Source organism: Chiroxiphia lanceolata, chromosome 7, assembly GCF_009829145.1.
Source record: "Chiroxiphia lanceolata isolate bChiLan1 chromosome 7, bChiLan1.pri, whole genome shotgun sequence".
NCBI lineage: Eukaryota > Metazoa > Chordata > Aves > Passeriformes > Pipridae > Chiroxiphia > Chiroxiphia lanceolata.
The window spans coordinates 7,423,708-7,440,476 of record NC_045643.1 but is presented as its reverse complement, the minus strand read 5'-3'; the positions used below and the strand labels follow the sequence as shown (position 1 = coordinate 7,440,476).

The 16,769-nt window shown below is 50.4% G+C and overlaps 1 protein-coding gene across 1 annotated transcript; it reads left to right on the top strand.

The window, feature by feature from the left end:
- The first annotated feature begins 354 nt into the window (after positions 1-354).
- MREG (melanoregulin) lies at positions 355-16,456 on the top strand. The gene is made up of 5 exons (XM_032693943.1): positions 355-457; positions 4,326-4,485; positions 12,364-12,454; positions 14,145-14,308; positions 15,164-16,456. The coding sequence occupies exons 1-5, from the start codon at positions 366-368 to the stop codon at positions 15,296-15,298; spliced, it is 642 nt and encodes a 213-aa protein (XP_032549834.1). The 5' UTR covers positions 355-365; the 3' UTR covers positions 15,299-16,456.
- The last annotated feature ends 313 nt before the right edge of the window (positions 16,457-16,769 follow it).

Sequence of the window (16,769 nt, the reverse complement as noted above, 5' to 3'; positions counted from 1 at the left end):
TGTGCAGTAGGATACAGGAGGGTGCAGGAACACGCAGGAGGAAGATGCAGGAGGAAGGTGAAGGTGGATGATTCAAAGAGGATGCAGAAGGGTGCAGGAAGATGCAGGAGGGTGCAGAGGTTTGCAGAGGGGTGCGAGAAGATGCAGGAGGAAGGTGCAGGAGGGTGCAGGAGGATGCAGGACAAAGATGCAGGAGGGCGGCTCCAGAAGGATGCAGGAGGGCGCAACAGCCCGTCCCTGAGCCGCCGGCGGGGGCCGGGCCGTGCGGGCAGGGCGGCGGGGGCGGTGCGGAGCCCGGCCCGGCCCCGCTGCGGGGGAGGGCCCGCCCCGGCCGGCCCGCCCTGCCCGGCTCTCCGGCGGCGCCGATGGGGCTGCGGGCCTGGCTGCGATCGCTCGGCGGCTGCTGCGGCTGCTGCGGCGGGGAGGCGGCGCCGCCCGAGAAGGAGCCCCTGCTAAGGTGAGACCCCGGCCCGGCCCCGCGGCGGGGGATGCGCCCACCCCGGTCCCCCGCTCCCCAGCCTGGCGTGAGCCCCGCCGTGCCCAGACCCGCTTCCAGCGCTGTCACTGGGGCTGGGCATCCCTTGCCGGAGCGCTCAGGGCGCCGGACGGATCTTCCCCCGGCGGGAACGAGCAGCTTCCCGTGCCCTTTCCGCCTGGGTTGGCTGCCGCAGGGGCTGAGTTCCTCCTGCCAGCCCACGGCGCGATGCCCCCCGGGATGCTGAGGCACCTGGCGAGGGGTGTTCTACGGGGAAGGTTTAGGGAGTGAATCGAGAGCGGCATCTCTTCGGTGTTCCCCGTGATGCCCGTCCACAGGGACGGTCCAGCGCTTGTCTTTCCATGGTGGGATTTCAATAGAGGAGGATGAGGCACTGAACAAAAAGGGATCAGGTCCCATCGTTAGGCAGCTCTGTGCTTTGCAGAGCTCAGTTCTCGGGTGGGGATCTTAGAATCACAGAATGATTTGAGTTCGAAGGGACCTAGAAGATGATCTTGTTCCATCCCTGTGCCACCCCCCACTATCCCAGGTTGCTCCAAGCCCTGTTCAGCCTGGCCTTGGACACTTCCAGGAACGGGGCAGCCACAGCTTTTCTGGGCAACCTGTGCCAGGGCCTCACCACCCTCACAGGGAGGAGTTTCTTCTAGGCATCTGAGCTAAATCTCTCCTCTTTTACTTTAAAACCGTTCCCCCTTGTCCTATCACTATCTGCCCGTGTAAACTGTCGCTCTCCCTCTTTCTTACAAGCCCCCTTAAGAAGTGGAAGGGGCTTCAAAGTCTCCCTGGAGCTTTTTCTTCTCCAGGTTGAACAACCCCAGCTCTCAGCCTGTCTCCATCCAGGGATGCTGGAGAGGAGATGAGGATGCAGAGCCGGAGCCGGCTGTATGTGAGAGCTGCCCGTGATGATCTCCAGGGAGCAGATCTTTCTCTCCCGCTGTCAGTCGCATCTGCTTTGTGCACAGAGACGCTGACGTTGGGGGGTTGTGTGAAAAGATAAAGCCCCGAGTCGTGGAGAAGAGCCGTGAGCTGTGGAAGAATGTGAGGAGAGTCTGCATGTTGCAAAACACCCATGCAGTAGGTTTGTGGCACCTCTCCCTCCCTCCCCAGCTCCCAGCCATGGTCTCAGCACCACCAGTGGGTATCCCAGCCCCGAGAGGGGGCAGGGACTGTGCCCTCCCCACGTCATCGGTGCGACAGAAGCACTTCAAGGGGAGTGTGGGATGCTCCCGGTGTGCCCTACATAGGTGTCAGGTAACAGCAGAGCTGGTGACAGGGCTTGAAACGTCCTGATTTCGCACTGTTAAAGCAGGTACCTAAATAATAACCGGATAATCCCGAGCATGAGGTCTCCAGCCCAGGAAATTGGCATTAAGCTACCGGGAGCTGAGCACACGTGTGGAGAAGCTCCTTCCTGGGGCCATGGTGACTGTCCCTCACCTGGCTCCTTTCTTTAGTAACACGCCTTCCGCTGGCGATCCAATTAATGCTGGCTATAAGTAGGAAAGCCTCTATAAATTCTGGGAATTCTAAAGGCACCTGCTCCTGTACAACTGTGCTGGCATAATTAATCTAACAGCCTAATCACTGGCTTGTCCCTCCTCGGGAGGCTTTTGGGTTTTATTTCATAGCAGGCATCTTGCAATAGCTTCCTGGCTCTATTTTTATTTTTACTGCAACTTTGTTTAAAATGAATGACTTGCTTGAGATTTCAGATCTTTTAGCTGAGTTTTAGGTTTTGGGACCTGGTGTTGCCGGTATTGCAAAGGATCCAGGCTGCCTGGCTGTCTCTCAATGTGCAAAGGTGGAGTCTGGCTTGGATGGTGTACTCAGGATGAAAATAAACTAAATATTTGGGCTCTGAATTCCAAAACAAATCGAATGTGGACTGAAAGTCCCCTGGAGAAGAAATCAGAGAAGAAATCAGAAGAATCTGATGAATCAGATTGCTCACCATTTTCTGGATATTTCACATCCAGAGTGTGAAATGGTCTCAGTCCCTTGTGGTCCCACAGAGATTCCTGTAACCTGTAAAGCAGCTGCCGTTCATGTGTTTCTTTTTTCTCCTTCCATTTCTTCCTTTTCAATGTTGTTTGGAAGAACTGTTGGCAGAGCTCTCCATGCCTGTATGGACTTGCTGACTCCTGGGCACTGCCTTCATTCCTTACAGACTGCTGGATGCTCCATGCTGTGATTTGGAAAGCTGGGCACTGGGAAGCTGTGAGGGAGGGAGTGGCTCAGAAAAGCTCAGGTGTGGGAGTGTTATTTCCAAATACTGGTGCTTTAAGTAATTCATATGTTAAAAGTACTGGTAAATCCCTGAGTGGGAAGAAGCCTGTTGAAGGCAAGATGGGGCTGAACTCATGCTCATGGCACAGCTGGCTCCTGAGTGATCCCTTCCAGGCTGGGATCCTGTCTGCTCCACAACTGAGAAGCAGTTTGAGCAAAGCCATGCTGGCTCTGGTGTAGGAATGGCTGAGTTGTGCCACCCCCACCCTCCAAGTTACCTTTGTTTGCTTGTCTTTAATGAGAGATTATAAGAGATTATCTTTTCCCTTATTACCTGTTGCTCAGGTTTTCGGTTTGTTGAAAGTCTAATTAACCTTCCTGCTTCAGGAATGCTGGTGGTAATTATTTTTTCCTATTTCATCTGTGTGCTGGAGCTCCTTTTAGCATCTTTCTGTGGCTTGGTGCCACAGCGCTCACAGAGTTATCTCAGATTTCATTGGATGGGTTCCTTGCGAAAGGAATGGGATTTGGGTAGCAAACAAAATAAACAGTGGGTTGTTCTAACAAGAAATGAGCAGAGATTGCCACAGGGTGGCTGAGGAGACTGTTGGGTAAGGCCAAAAATAGTTCTCCACTTATATTGTCCTGCTCAAGTACCTGGACGTCCTGATTAGACACTTTATGGAAATCCCCTGCTAAAAGTTCTCCTGGCAGAAGTTAGTATCCCTGTTAAAAAATGCACATCCCAGTAGCAACATTAATCCATAAAACACAGAACTGCTCTCCATGCAGAGAAGAGCTCCCTGCCTTCCCAAGGAACAACCTTCCCAGAAGATAACACTCTGCTTTGCTGACTGCTAAGCAAATTAGGCTCACACATAAACAGGCTGAGGATGTTTCCATCCCCAAATAAAGATGGGGCTAAATGCCCTTTCTGTGCCTTGGCTGCCCTTGTGGAGCTCAGCACGTCGCTGTACCTCTGAGGCAGGAGCTGCTGGGGTGGGGGCCACCTGCAGGGGTTGCCTGCTTGGTTTGTGCTGCTGGGGAGAAAGTAGAGCTGCAGGGTCCCACAGAAACGTGGTCGTGGATGTGGGACCTTTGGAGAAAATCCAGTCCCACCCCTGCTCAAGCAGGGTCAGCTGGAGCAGGTTCATCATCATAAAGTGATTTGGGTTGGGAGGGACCTTAAAGATCATCCAGTTCCAATCCTCTGCGGTGGGCAGGGATGCCACCACAAGGTGGGAAGGCAAGAGGCTATGGGAGCAATGGGAAGATGCCACCTTTCATCCTAGCAGATGGATGCTCCCAGTTCTTCCAGCCTAGCTGCTCAAATAATATCCAGTGTCTTTAGCAAATTCATGTGTCTGACGTCTCTCACGGCAGCACTGCCTGGTATAAACTGTGGCTTGTGTGGTCAGGATGTTTGCTAAGGTAAAAAAGCTCTGCTTGTCTTCCCATTCCCCACTGCTTTTCCTCCTCCCCTCTCCCAGGCAGGACTCTGGGCTGTGGGAAGGGGCTGCCACAGCAGTGGGCACTTTTCCCCGGGAGGGTACAAGGAGGCAGCATGGTGCTAATGCTTCCTGGCCTCTGCCCCTCTCTGCAGCAACAACAACCCCTACGCATCCTTCGGAGCCACGCTGGCGCGGGATGAGGAGCAGAACCTGTGGAGCACCCCCCACGACGTGACCCACACGGAGGCGGACGACGACCGGGTGCTGTACAACATGATCGTGGTCAGGAACCAGCTGGACAAGGACTCGGAGGTGAGGCAGTGCCAGTCTGAGCGCCCGGTCTCACCGTGGACCAGCCTCAGAGCTTCCATCACCCTTTGGGCTCGGTGCTTCCACCACACCCTTTAGCAGTGCCTCTGTTTAAGCATCCACTAATCACAGAATCATAGAATGGTTTGGGTTGGAAGGGACCTTAAAGCCCATCTCATTCCATGCCCCTGCCATGGGCAGGGACACCTTCCACTAGCCCAGGTTGCTCCAAGCTCCGTCCAACCTGGCCTTGACACTTCCAGGGATGGGGCAGCCACAGCTTCTCTGGGCAACCTGTGCCAGGGCCTCCTCACCCTCACAGGGAAGAATTTCTTGCTAATATCTAATCTAAACCTACTTGCTTTAGCTTGAATCCATTCTCCCTTGTCCTGTCACTCCAGGCTCTTCTACATAGTCTCTCTCCATCTTTCCTGTGGGCTCCTTTCAGGTTCTGGGAGACCACAATTAGGTCACCCCAGAGCCTTCTCTCCTCCAGGCTGAACAATACCAATTCTCTCAGCCTTTCCTCCTAGCAGAGGTGCTCCATCTCTCTGATCAACTTGATGGCCTCCTCTGGACTTGTTCCAACAGATCAATGTCCTTCCTTCAATTAAGCTGTTGTAAAGACCCCAAAGTCCCCCAGCGTGGGTCATGTAGGTATCAGGTCCTTGCATCTGTTCCATCGCCCTCTAGATTTTGTCCCAGTGTGGATGGATCTGTGGCCATCTCATCCCTGGGAAGCTTGGTCATGTCTCTGGCAGCTGAGCCAGGAAGAGCCACCCTGAGCTGTGATGCTTTTCTCACCTCCATGGAACCCCGAGGTTCATCTCCTTCTGTTTTGGGAATCTCTGTGTTCTCCTTGTCTCGGCTACTTTCAGTGCTCTCCCAGGGCATTATCCCATTGAGCATATATTGCCTCCAGAATCTTTTGTCCCCCCACTCCAGATCCCCTTCACTGGATATCTATTTCTGTACATCTTTGACCAACCAAAACCAAGGATTATATGCCTTCCATGAAGGAGTAAGGAAACGCAGCAGCTGACACTTGAAAACCAAGGAAGTCTTAAAGCTAGTGGTGGGCTGGCTACATCCAGGGATGCAGGAAAGGACACAAGGTAGACTTGAGATGGAGATCAAGGACAAATGGACTTCTTAGGGAAGGAAACTGGGAGGAGGAATAGAAGAGACAAAAAGGAAAAGATAGTGGGAGGGAATGGGAAGAACATGAGGAAGATGTTTTACAGGAAGCATTTGTTGCACGTCTCAGAAAGCAGGGAGATCTCCAGGGAGGTTTCCCAGGCGTTCGTTGTTGCTAGAACATGCATGGGAATGATGCCCTGCAAGGACCTCAAACTCTCCCCACCACCAAAAGTGTTCTGGAAGCGCTGGGACCCCCAGCCCAATTTCCCAGTTTTCCAGGCTGCTTGTTTTGTCCGATATCCCCCTGGTTTGTCCTTTCCATGGCCAGGCTGGCGTTACCCCTGCCTGCAGTGGCATTTGCCCAGCAGTGGCAGCGCCCGTAGCTGAGCTGTCGCTCCGGCAGCGTGTCAAGTTCAATCCTTCTCCAGTGGGTTGTACGGCAATTATCGGGAAGCAGGGAACTGGCACAGCTCTTACTGTAGAAGGGAGAAATCATCGCTGTTACATAAGGGCTGTTTTGCAGCCCTGATTTCCTTCGCTAAGGCCCTTCAGCTCAAAGGAGATTTCAGTGGCCTGATTAGGAGCAGGCTGTGGTGAACAGTGACACGTTTTTCCCCTCTCTGCTCTGACTCCAGAATGTTTGCAGGAAAGCCTGGAGGCTTCACATTTAATTTCAACACGATCCCACTTAATCCAAGAGTCTGCAAGGATGTAACTCTTCCTCCTGTGATAGTCCCCTTGAACCAAAAGCTAGTTCAACTTTCACAGGAAGCTTTAGACTCCAGAGAGATCAAAATTACAATTTTTAAAAGTTAAATGAGATAATGCAATCTTTGTATACAATTGGCCAGAATCCCCATTCAAACAGCTTTTCAGCTTGGTTTAGGGCTCATGATGAGGCAGGCCTCCTAAAAACTAATATTATCTATAAAAGAGTACCATAAGTGGCCAGACTGCTAAAAAGCTGTCTCCTTGGACATGTGTGTCAGCCTTGTTCTGGTTGCAGAGGAGAGCATCAGTTATGGGTGAGCAGGAGATTGTTCCTGTGCCTGCCTGTCCTAAACCCATTGTGCTTGCCTGTCCTAAACCCAATGTGCCTGCCTATCCTAAACCCAATGTGCCTGCCTATCCTAAATCCAGCCCTTTCTTCCCATCTTCAGTGTACCCATAGGGTTTTCAGTGGCTCTGAGCATCCAGTGAAAAACGAAAGCCCAAAACACACGGGGCTTCCTCTCCACAACAAATGTAGAATCACATACCCTGTATTTTTATGCAGTGCAATGAATAAAAAGCCTGAGGAGTGCAACATCAGGTCACCTTTGAGGAAAGCCAACTCACAGTATGCTTGATTTGAGTTATGGCACCGTGCCCTTTGCAGCTCAGAGTTGTTGCTGCTCTGCTGCTTCCTTTTACAGCTGGGGAAACTGAGGCACCACACAGAAGCCCAGCAAGCTGTTGCAGATTCCAGCTGCAGTTCTTTCTGGGTGGCAGGACAGGGAGGGACTTGGCTGGCAAAGCCAACATTCCTGTGTTCAGCCCTGGGCGCCAAAATCTCTCCTTACTCCAGCAAGCATTTTAAAACTAGGCCAGATTGCAGTGCCCTCCCCTCCTAATGAGACTTCAGCCCTGAGAGAGAAAAAAAGTCTAATTGCAGAACAGCTCTGGGCTGCAAAAGCCATAATCTGCTTTGGGGGCTGCTCTGTTCCCAAAGTCCCCAGGGGGAGTATGTGGATGCTGCAGGACAGGGGACAGAGGAACTGTTTCTTTGTGCAGTGCACAAGTGTTACAAAACCATAGGTCCTTTTTTTCCGGTGGTTATAATTGACTGAAAGGAGAACTACTCCCTGTATTTCTGCTTTTTCATTTAGCAGAGAAGTTTTGGTGTGCAGTGCACTCACTGTATGCTTTGCCATTCCCCACCTTTATCTCAGGGATTTCCTAGCACAGGACTTTGGAAGGATCCCAAAGAGCAGGTCACCCTACACTGTGTGTGCTTTATCTGCATGGCACCACCCTAGCAGCACTGCTGTCCTCCTTCAGGATGGACCCACACCCCATCTGTGCGGAGCTGTTTCTTCCCCCTGCCCCTTCTGACAGTCCTGCTCCGGGAAATTTTGGCAGCTCCAGCCCAAACACAGTGTGACTTTGGAGACCAGAGCTGTCATCAAAGCTTTTGAAGGCTGGGGTCAGTGTTTCAAATACAGGAAAAATGTTTTTTTTTTCCTCCTCCTGCTCTGCAGCATTGTCGAACCTGTTGTGGTATAAAGTAAATCCTAAATCTGGAGGTGAAATGAGCAGCAAGAGCTGCACTGGGGTCATTGATGGGCTTATGTGTGTGATGTGGCAGATAGCCCTCCCACCGAGGGCCAGTCTGTGGTGGCTCTGGTGCCTCCATGTCTTCTGGTAGAGTGTGTGGAGTTACCTAAGCAGAGAGGCTTCAGAGAAGGAGCCACGGTCAGAACAGCTGTGCCACAGGTCTGTGAGCAGAAGCTAAAGGTGGGATCTGGCATTATGACTGAGGAAAAACCCCTGTTCTTACAGCTTGCTGTAAATGCAGTGTTTCTCTCTTCTTTTGGCTTATTCCCTTGAGGAAGGTGGGATCATAAACCCCACAAGCAAAGGCAATTCCTCAGCCTGTAGCCCTGCCAGGGGCCTGGCTAGCAGAGTGACACTGGCATGATCCTCCTGAAGAGCCCATTAATGAGCTGACAAGGCCTATTTTTCTTCTTCCTCCTGCTCTCTGACAGGATTATTCTTTTTTAAACAGGTTGCAGAGAAGGTCAGTATTGTGACAAGCTGTAGCTGGAGCATAGAGAGGTGATGGGATTTATCCAGGGCCGGGGATGCTGGCTGGGGAGCCCAGAACCAACCCTCTTAATGCCTGCATGCCTCTCTTAAAATGAATCCCATTTAAGCTTATGCTAATCTGAGATGTTGGTCGATGGATCTGTAGTTTGTATTTGCTCAGCTATTTCCAGTGGAACCAGAGCAGGAGCATCCCTGGATGTGGTGTGCTACCTGCCTGGACCGGTATTTTGCAGTCTTTCCCTGGTAACTCTGTTTTGACCTCATTTCCAAAATAACTCTTGAACAGAACCCCGATTGCTTTTAAGGGAATAAAGGGAACGGCTTCAGTAGAGGATTGCTTTGGCAACATGAAGAAAGCTCCCTCCTAATTAGTAAATTTTCATGTGATCGGGGATGAAAAGTTGGACAGTCCTGCCTGTTCTCTTGGCACATTTTTTTCCAGAGCTCTGAGTTATGTACCAGCCTGGCTCATTTCATGCCATTTGGCATTTGCAGATTTAGTGTTTCACACTAGAGAGTCTGGGGAAATTTTCCAGGTAAACATTTGCAGGGCTGAGCACTTAGGGAAGAGAGGCAGTGGGGTTTCCCTGCTGCTCCTGGGATATTCTTGACTCTCACACACAGGGTTTTCTCAAGCCCCCACTGGTATATGTTGTGCCCAGCTCTGTGGGTTTAAAAGGGCAAAACTGGTTGCAAAAAACAGGGCTGGAAACTGCAATCTGCATTGGTCTCCTTTGGTTAATTCAGATTTTGGCAAAAGGGTGATTTTCTTAAAGGGCTGCTTTTCAATGCATCGCTGGGCTGGCCCAGACCTGTAGAAACCCCAGGAGGTTTGGTGCAGACCAGTCTCCTGCTCTGCTCTTCCAGTCCTGTGTGTGAGAAGCCTCCTCAGCACTGCAGAAATTACACTAACCTTTCCAAGGAGCTGTGGGAGAGGAGTTTGGTGTGGAGCCCCAGCCTGCCCTGTGGTGCTGAGCAGCCCCAGCCTCGTGATGCCGCCTGGCTCCTCCAAAATGCTCCCTCCACAGTCACATCCTGGTGACTCACGGGATGTGTGTGGGGAACACCCTCCACAAAGCCTCTGATGTTGCCCATGCCTATGCATGGATGGGACAAGCTCTGCTCTTCCTCTGCTGTGTAGTTCAAGGGAGATGCTTTTTAGGATAATTTCAGGAATGGAATGATGGTCTTAAGTTTATTTCCTCATTAAAGCCACACAGAGGACAGTCCACAGCAATCAAGGTGTCTCTGCTACAAGGAATTGCCTGGGAAAAGCCAGCATCCTCCTCCCAGCTTTCTCTATAGAAGTACAAATACATTCAGCTCCATGCTCAGGCAAAAGAAATCCCACTGGAACAAGGGGTCCCTCCCAGGCACCACCATTAAGCATCATTTTCTGTACTAAAGCTGTTCCTTTGCACACTTCCCAAATTCTTCATCAACAGGGCACTGTGAGAGCTCCCCTGGGACTGAATATGCATCGTATTCACTTCCATAACACAACGCAGTGACTGCAGCGTACAAGAAAGCCATAACCTAGATTCCCTTAAAACAAAAATAGACAAGGGAAAACACACTGCAGTTAATCCAGAGAAAATCAGGAGCAGCTTCCCTGCATGCTAAGCACTGCTGCCGTGCTTAGCGAGGAGTCTGGCTCGCTACCGTGGGGGTAAATCCCTGCAGCCCCGAGAGCTGCTGCCAGCAGGCCGCGTTCTGGGGAGAGGAGCATCCTTCCCACCTCCCCCCAGCTCACTAATTCCACAGTGTGAGCACGACTGGGATCACAGTGGCTGTCTGGATCGATTGTCTGCATTAAAGCACTTGTTTATCTCCGTGGGAGGGCAGAGACACGTAACTTATTTCCCCACCAGCATGCCCAGACTGGCTCACTCTCCTTTCTGCTGGTACCGAGGGGTCATGGAGGGCTGAGACGTTTCCAAGGAATCCCTGCCAGCGGGGACCAAGGCATCATGCAGCTTTTTAGTCCCTTTCTAAAATCTTGCAAGTTTTCAATAAACTTCCCACAAAGCTTTAACACAATAAACCCCCTCTTTTCTTTCCCACTGAGAGGAGCTCAGTTCCTAGCTACGAGCTGAGAGAGGAGAGTCTTGCCCCTGCCTCATGTCTCTGGTGAAGGGCTGAGGAGCCGTCCTGGTGCCTTGTGCTGGCAGCCAGGTGCCCTTCTGTGCAAACAGGAAAGCTTTTTTCAAGTGCCACTGCAGCCCAGAGGGAGATGTGCCTCTGGCTCGTGGGGAGGAGCAGCAGCACAAAGCTAAAGCTGAAGGGGATTTTGCTCTCTGGGAGTGAGTGGCTGCAGGCAGAGCTGGTTTCCCCTGCTCTCCTGACCTGAAGTCACCAGTGTCTTAACCCTGCTGGCTGCTTTTTCCAAAGTGTAATCTCCAAGGGCTTCCTGCAGCTATGGCTGATCATCAGGAAAACAGGCTTTGTTTTTAATTTGCTGCAGTTGTGGTGTGTCAGGAAAAAACCACTAGGGAATCTCCAGCTCTTTATGGAAACAAGTCAACTCTTTGAGGCACCAGGTATCAGGAAACAGTGGGATTGCTATCTCACAGCTGACCTCTGTGGAAATTGTTTATCCGCTCTGAACCCAGAGTGTTGTGTAGGAAAATCTCAGGGTGATGGCACAGATTAACACCTGTTTATTCTACAAGAGTCCGTCTAGGTAATCTGTTGCTGAGAAATGAGATTAATTAAGGTTGTTAGTGCAAGGAAATTACCAGGGTGATGCTGTGACCCATTGTGGGACTGCTTCTAAAAATGCACCCTTTGCAGAGTGTGCACTGATTAAACTCAGCTATGAAAAGTGCTCCTGGTTTTCTTGCAGAATGCATGCATTTCCAAAGGAATGCTTGCTGATAGAATCATGGAATCATTTAGGTTGGAAAAGCCATCTAAGATCATCAATTCCAACCATTAACCCAGCACTGCCAAGCCCACCACTAACCTTGTGCAGATGTGTTTAAATGTGCTGGTGTGACTTTAATAAATAACCTCAAACCCCTCCCTCTTGGGCAGTGTCCCATTAAGCGGGAGGGCCAGTGCAAGGATTTCAGCTGTACAGTGAAGTGAGGTATTAACTGCAGCAACTGGCAGCCACTAAGGGCTATTATGTCAGATGACTCTAGTTCAGCCCTCAACTATCCACGTGCACCTCTGTTCTCTTTAAAAAAAGGTATCCCAATATTTTAAAAAACTCTGTTTTCTTGTTCTCTAGTACTTTCAAACACCTGCCTACTCAGTTCAATGCCAAGCAGAGGGCTGAGCAGTTTGCAGAAGCCCCTGTATGGGTGACCATACTGAGAGAAGTAACTTTTTTCCGAACTTCTACTTTCCCATGGCTGTAAGAAAATGTATTGTGCCAGTTTAACTGCAAGAATATGAAAATAAGATGTTTCAATGGTTTATAGAAGGTATTTATTAACACCTGATTGTGTCTTCTCAAGCAGTAAAGGCCAAACAAGGTATTTTCACAGGCTCAGGTTTTGATATTAGCTGGGGTGTCAAAGTTTAGGGTAAAGGGCTTTGGACCAAAGAGATTTGAGTCTCCCATTTGGAAATTCATGTTGTTCCCCAGCCTAGGAGAGCATTCCAATTTCCAGCACAGAGCTGGAATTGCATTCTCCATGTCTGACTGAGGAGGCCACTTTGATTGCCAGCAACACCTAAGCTAAATTCTGTCATTTCAGAGTGACTGGAAGCTGCTTTGAACAGAGATGTGGTGCCAAACATCAAGCTAAATATTCTGTGCTGGTCAGTGTAATTTTTTCCAGGGGCAACAAGAGCCTGGTTGTTGACCTTCATACCTCAGTGCCTACATTACAGTGCAATTCTGGCTCCATTCCTGAAAGTTGAAATTCCTTGAAAAGCATCAGATTGAAACGACTGAGTCTCTCTTATCCCTTTGCTTTGCAGGAATGGCAAAAGCTCAACTATGATATTTATACCTTACGGCAGACCCGAAAAGAAGTGAGGAGCAGGTGGAAACACATTTTGGAGGATTTAGGTAAGCTAGGGGACAAAAGGATGTAATTTCTGTGGTACCAAACGAGGGGTCCCACCGTGGTTGAGGATGGGAACGGCTCCACAAAATGAGGCTGGTAGAGGAGAAATGGAGGAAAATAAAATGAGGTTGGTGCGCAATGCCATCAGATATCCCACATGACATCTGTGAGCCTGTGGGAGGCTCCCCAGGGCTCAGGCAGGGCTGGGAGGAGACGGGAACACCGTGTTTGCAGGCACGTCAAAGAGCCCATGAACCACGATCACCTTCCAAGCCCATAATAGATGCACAGTCATCCATTTCATGCTTCCTTATGGAAACTTTGCAGTGGGAGTTCACCCTGGGTTTTTCTAAACAAGATAGGCAGGAAGGAATGAATATTCCTTTCAGATGGAAACACAGATACATCTATTTTGCTTCCTTAGCCTGTGGCAGCTGATCAGAGCTAAACCACTCACTTTGTTTGCTCCCAAGTGAATTTGAAATATTCTTTCAGCAAATGGAATAGCTCCACGGAGGCCCTCCTTCTCCTGCTGTATCCAAGCTCACAGTGAGCTTCCCCCAGTGGTCCTGTGGAGAAGACAGTGGTGATTGTGACATTGGGGTTTTCCTGAGTGCCTGGCACACAGCATGTGACACCTGGGATGTGCCATGCAGGCACAGCAGCTGGTGACATGCCTCATGCTGTGGAGGTGGTTGGTGGCTGATGAGAGGAGGATGTGTGACTCTGTTCAAGGACATCATCCCTGGGAGCCAGAGATGGGTATCTCGGCTGCTCCCGCCCTACCTGCCATTCTGGCATCTGGGTGGGAGGAACATTATAAATCCATAACTAGGCATCAGGGTTCATCCTCACCCCGGTGCTCACATGGCCTGTACAGGCCAGACATGGGAGGGATCACTTGACATCTTTCCATCTGTCACTGCACGTTGACAAAGGCTCTCCCACATCTCCCTGACATCTGCCATGGCTCTGGAGCTGTTTTGCAAAGGGTGGAGAAGCTCAAGGCCAGGGATCATTTGGGCATAGCAAAGCCAAACATGCAACTAGATGTGAAACCTGCTATCTTTTGTTATCTAGACCTCTGCTTTAATCATAAGACCACCACAATTACCCCATAAGTGTTTTCATGTGAGATGCATCATCACCAGCCCCCTGGAGGTGAACAAGGAGTTGGTGGCAGCCATTACATTTAAAAATCCCTGTATTCATTCTCCTCTCCTTTCCTTTCCTGGATACCCTTCCTATAATCGATGCTGACTGCTACAGGAACAATTAGCTGTGCACTCATTACTGCCACAGGTTTTATCACTGTTACCCAACTACATATAGGTGTAGTCACTGGGATGCTCAGGAAGCCCCACCAGCCCTGAAAGCTCTGGCAGCATCAGGAACGTGGACGAGCTGAATCAACACCCTGGGTGTGCACGTCTGTACACTTTTTCTCAGAAAAACTAGTAATGAACTCTCTCTCTGAATGCTTTTGTGATTTTTTCCTCCCCACTAGCAAGTACATATCTGCCCCAAGTGCAGACACAGAGCCTACCAGGGAGAAACACTAGTTTGTTTCAAGAAGTAGGGAATGCAGCCATCCAAGATAGAGGGGGAATAAGGAACCTTGCAAGAGCCTGGGGGCTCCGGGATGGCCCTGATCACATGTTTGACTTGTTTCTGTAACACATCTCTCTCCAGGTTTCCAGAAGGAAGCGGACTCCCTCTTGTCAGTGACCAAACTCAGCATCATCAGCGACTCTCAGAACATGAGCAAAGCCCGGGACATCTTGTTAAAGCTCTCGGAAGAGACAAACATCTTCCCGACCAGCTGGGAGCTTTCTGAGCGCTACCTCTTCGTGGTGGTGAGTACTGTGAGCATGCCTTTCATGCCCATCATCCCCAGCTCTGCCAGTGAGCTCCCATGAAGGGAAGCAAGTGGGTGAAATGCACCAGAGCATGCTCAGATACATGGTGGCATCTGGGGTGATCCTGGCTGATGAGGCCCTTGTAGCTTGGTGGTTCAGCTTCCTTGGAAATGTCAGAGTTGTAGCACCATGAATTTCACACCTGCCTGTAAGTTCCTTTAATCCTGTGCAACTGGATGCTCTTGCATCCTGTTAACAAGGTGGGAAAAGATTAGACCTAATGCCTTGCTTAACCTGAGAGTGGCTGTGGAGAGAGGAGATGCTAAGCCATTAGAGAGTGTCCAAAGGAGGGCAATGGAGATGGTGGAGGGCCTTGAGGGGAAGCCATATGAGGAGCAGCTGAGGGCACTTCATCTGTTCAGCCTGGAGAAGAGGAGACTGAGGGAAGACCTCATCACACTCTACAACTTCCTCGGGAGGGGAAGAGGAGAGGCAGGCACTGATCTCTTCTCTGTGGGGACCAGGGACAGGAAGTGAGGGAACAGCCTGAAGTTGTGTCAGGGCAGGTTTAGGTTGGATATTAGAAAAAGGTTTTTTCTCCAGAAGGTGGTTGTGCACTGGAACAGGCTCCCCAGGGCAGTGGTCACAGCACCAAACCTGACAGAGCTCAAGGAGCATTTGGATGATACTCTCAGGCACATGGTGTGACTCTTGGGGATGGTCCTGTGCAGGGCTAAGGGTTGGACTCGATGATCCTTGTGGGTCCCTTCTAGCTCAGCATATCCTGTGACCCTGATCAGGGAGCTGCCTGAAACAGCCCACAGTGACCATAACCCCCCTTTCCTTTGGCAGGACCGGCTCATAGCTCTGGATGCTGCAGATGAGTTCTTCAAGATGGCCAGCACGGTGTATCCCAAGAGACCCGGCGGGGACAGGGCGGAGGAGAGCCAGAAGGCCCCGCAGTGCATCTCTGTGGTGGTGCCCTGAGGGAGGTGCCTCGCCGGCGTGAGATGGACAGCGGGACCGGGCCCCTCTGCCGAGGGGTCAGCACGAGCAGTGCCGCTCCTTGTTCTCCTGCGCAGAAGCAAGCGGGGCGGCTGGAGCCGAGCACGGAGGGCAGCGAGCTGTGCCCCACCGGGAGGGCACAGAAAGGCGGGTGCTGGCCCCTAGGTCCTCCCAAGCAGATGGGAACATGAACTGCTGTAGAGTAGCCCCAGTGGGAGAGCAGTAGCCAAGTAGTGTATGTGATAGGCACGGGGGGAATCTGCCATACATGGCCTTGCTACCATAACTGCAGAGGTTGGGATGCCTCTAGTTCCAAGTGCTGCGAGGAGATCCGCTTTTCTGCCTTCCACTGGGACCTGCCACTGCCCCTCCCTCTACCCTTCTCGCCAGGAGGACCAGGGAGAGAGGAAAAATTCCTCAGTCATCTGAAACTCTGTCCTCTTCCTCACCCCCAGCCCCTGGCAGTCTCCCCAGGCAGGTCCCAGAGGATCTGGGAAAGAGGCAGGAGCAGCGCATAGCCAGGAGAGGAGTAAATGCCAGGCAGCAAAGCCTTGGAGCAATGTCACAGTTGGGTGCTATCCCCAGCCATTAGTGCTTTGGGGGCCTTTGTGTCAGGGTGCTCAGCCTGACATCTTAAAAGAAGGTAGAGTTTAGGAAGGTGCCACGGTCAGAGCTGCTGAGAATTTGGCTCCTGTAATATCCTCAGGTTAGCTGTCCAGCATCTCAATTAATTTCTGAAAGTTTTGGTCTTAATTGCCTGAAAAAGTCCCACCACAAAGCTGCATGTGTTGTCAGTATAAAAATCCTCATTATCAGCAGGGATGATATAATGAGCATCCTTTATATCTTGTGGTTTTATCTGATAACAAGCAGTAATTTTAAAACATTGGATTTGGTAATTTAAAAACAAGTGGAAGTCCTTCGTTGATTAACACACATGCTGCTAATTGACCAGTTGAAAATGCTGGTTACACAGGACCTCCCAAAGCAGCAAACCAGAGCTTTTATTTGTTTATACCTACAGTGTTCAAAAGATATAAATATATATTTATGAATTGTTTCTGTTTGTTAGTCTTCCTGGGGAACATTTTTGTCAACTCAGAACGCCAGTGAAAACTGATTTTAATAAACAAAACATTACAAAACCAGGCTTTCTTACTCTCTCTGTAACCCTATTCAGGTAACAAATTTATCTTGACTGCTGATAGCAAAAGGGTTGGGGTATTTGCAGAGCCTCTGCAACCTGTTCTCCACACAATTTAAATTGCCTGTTGACTTACAAGAATTGGGTTGTTTGCCAGCCTAAGACCAAAGTCTTTGTAGGAGATGATGGGGATCAAATTTAATTTCAGTGGGATTTGGCATTTCCTACTGATTTCTTTTTCTTCTAACAGAAGTTCAGCTGCACTATGGAAAACCTCCCATGTTTTTATAGAAAATAAACTCCGGTGCA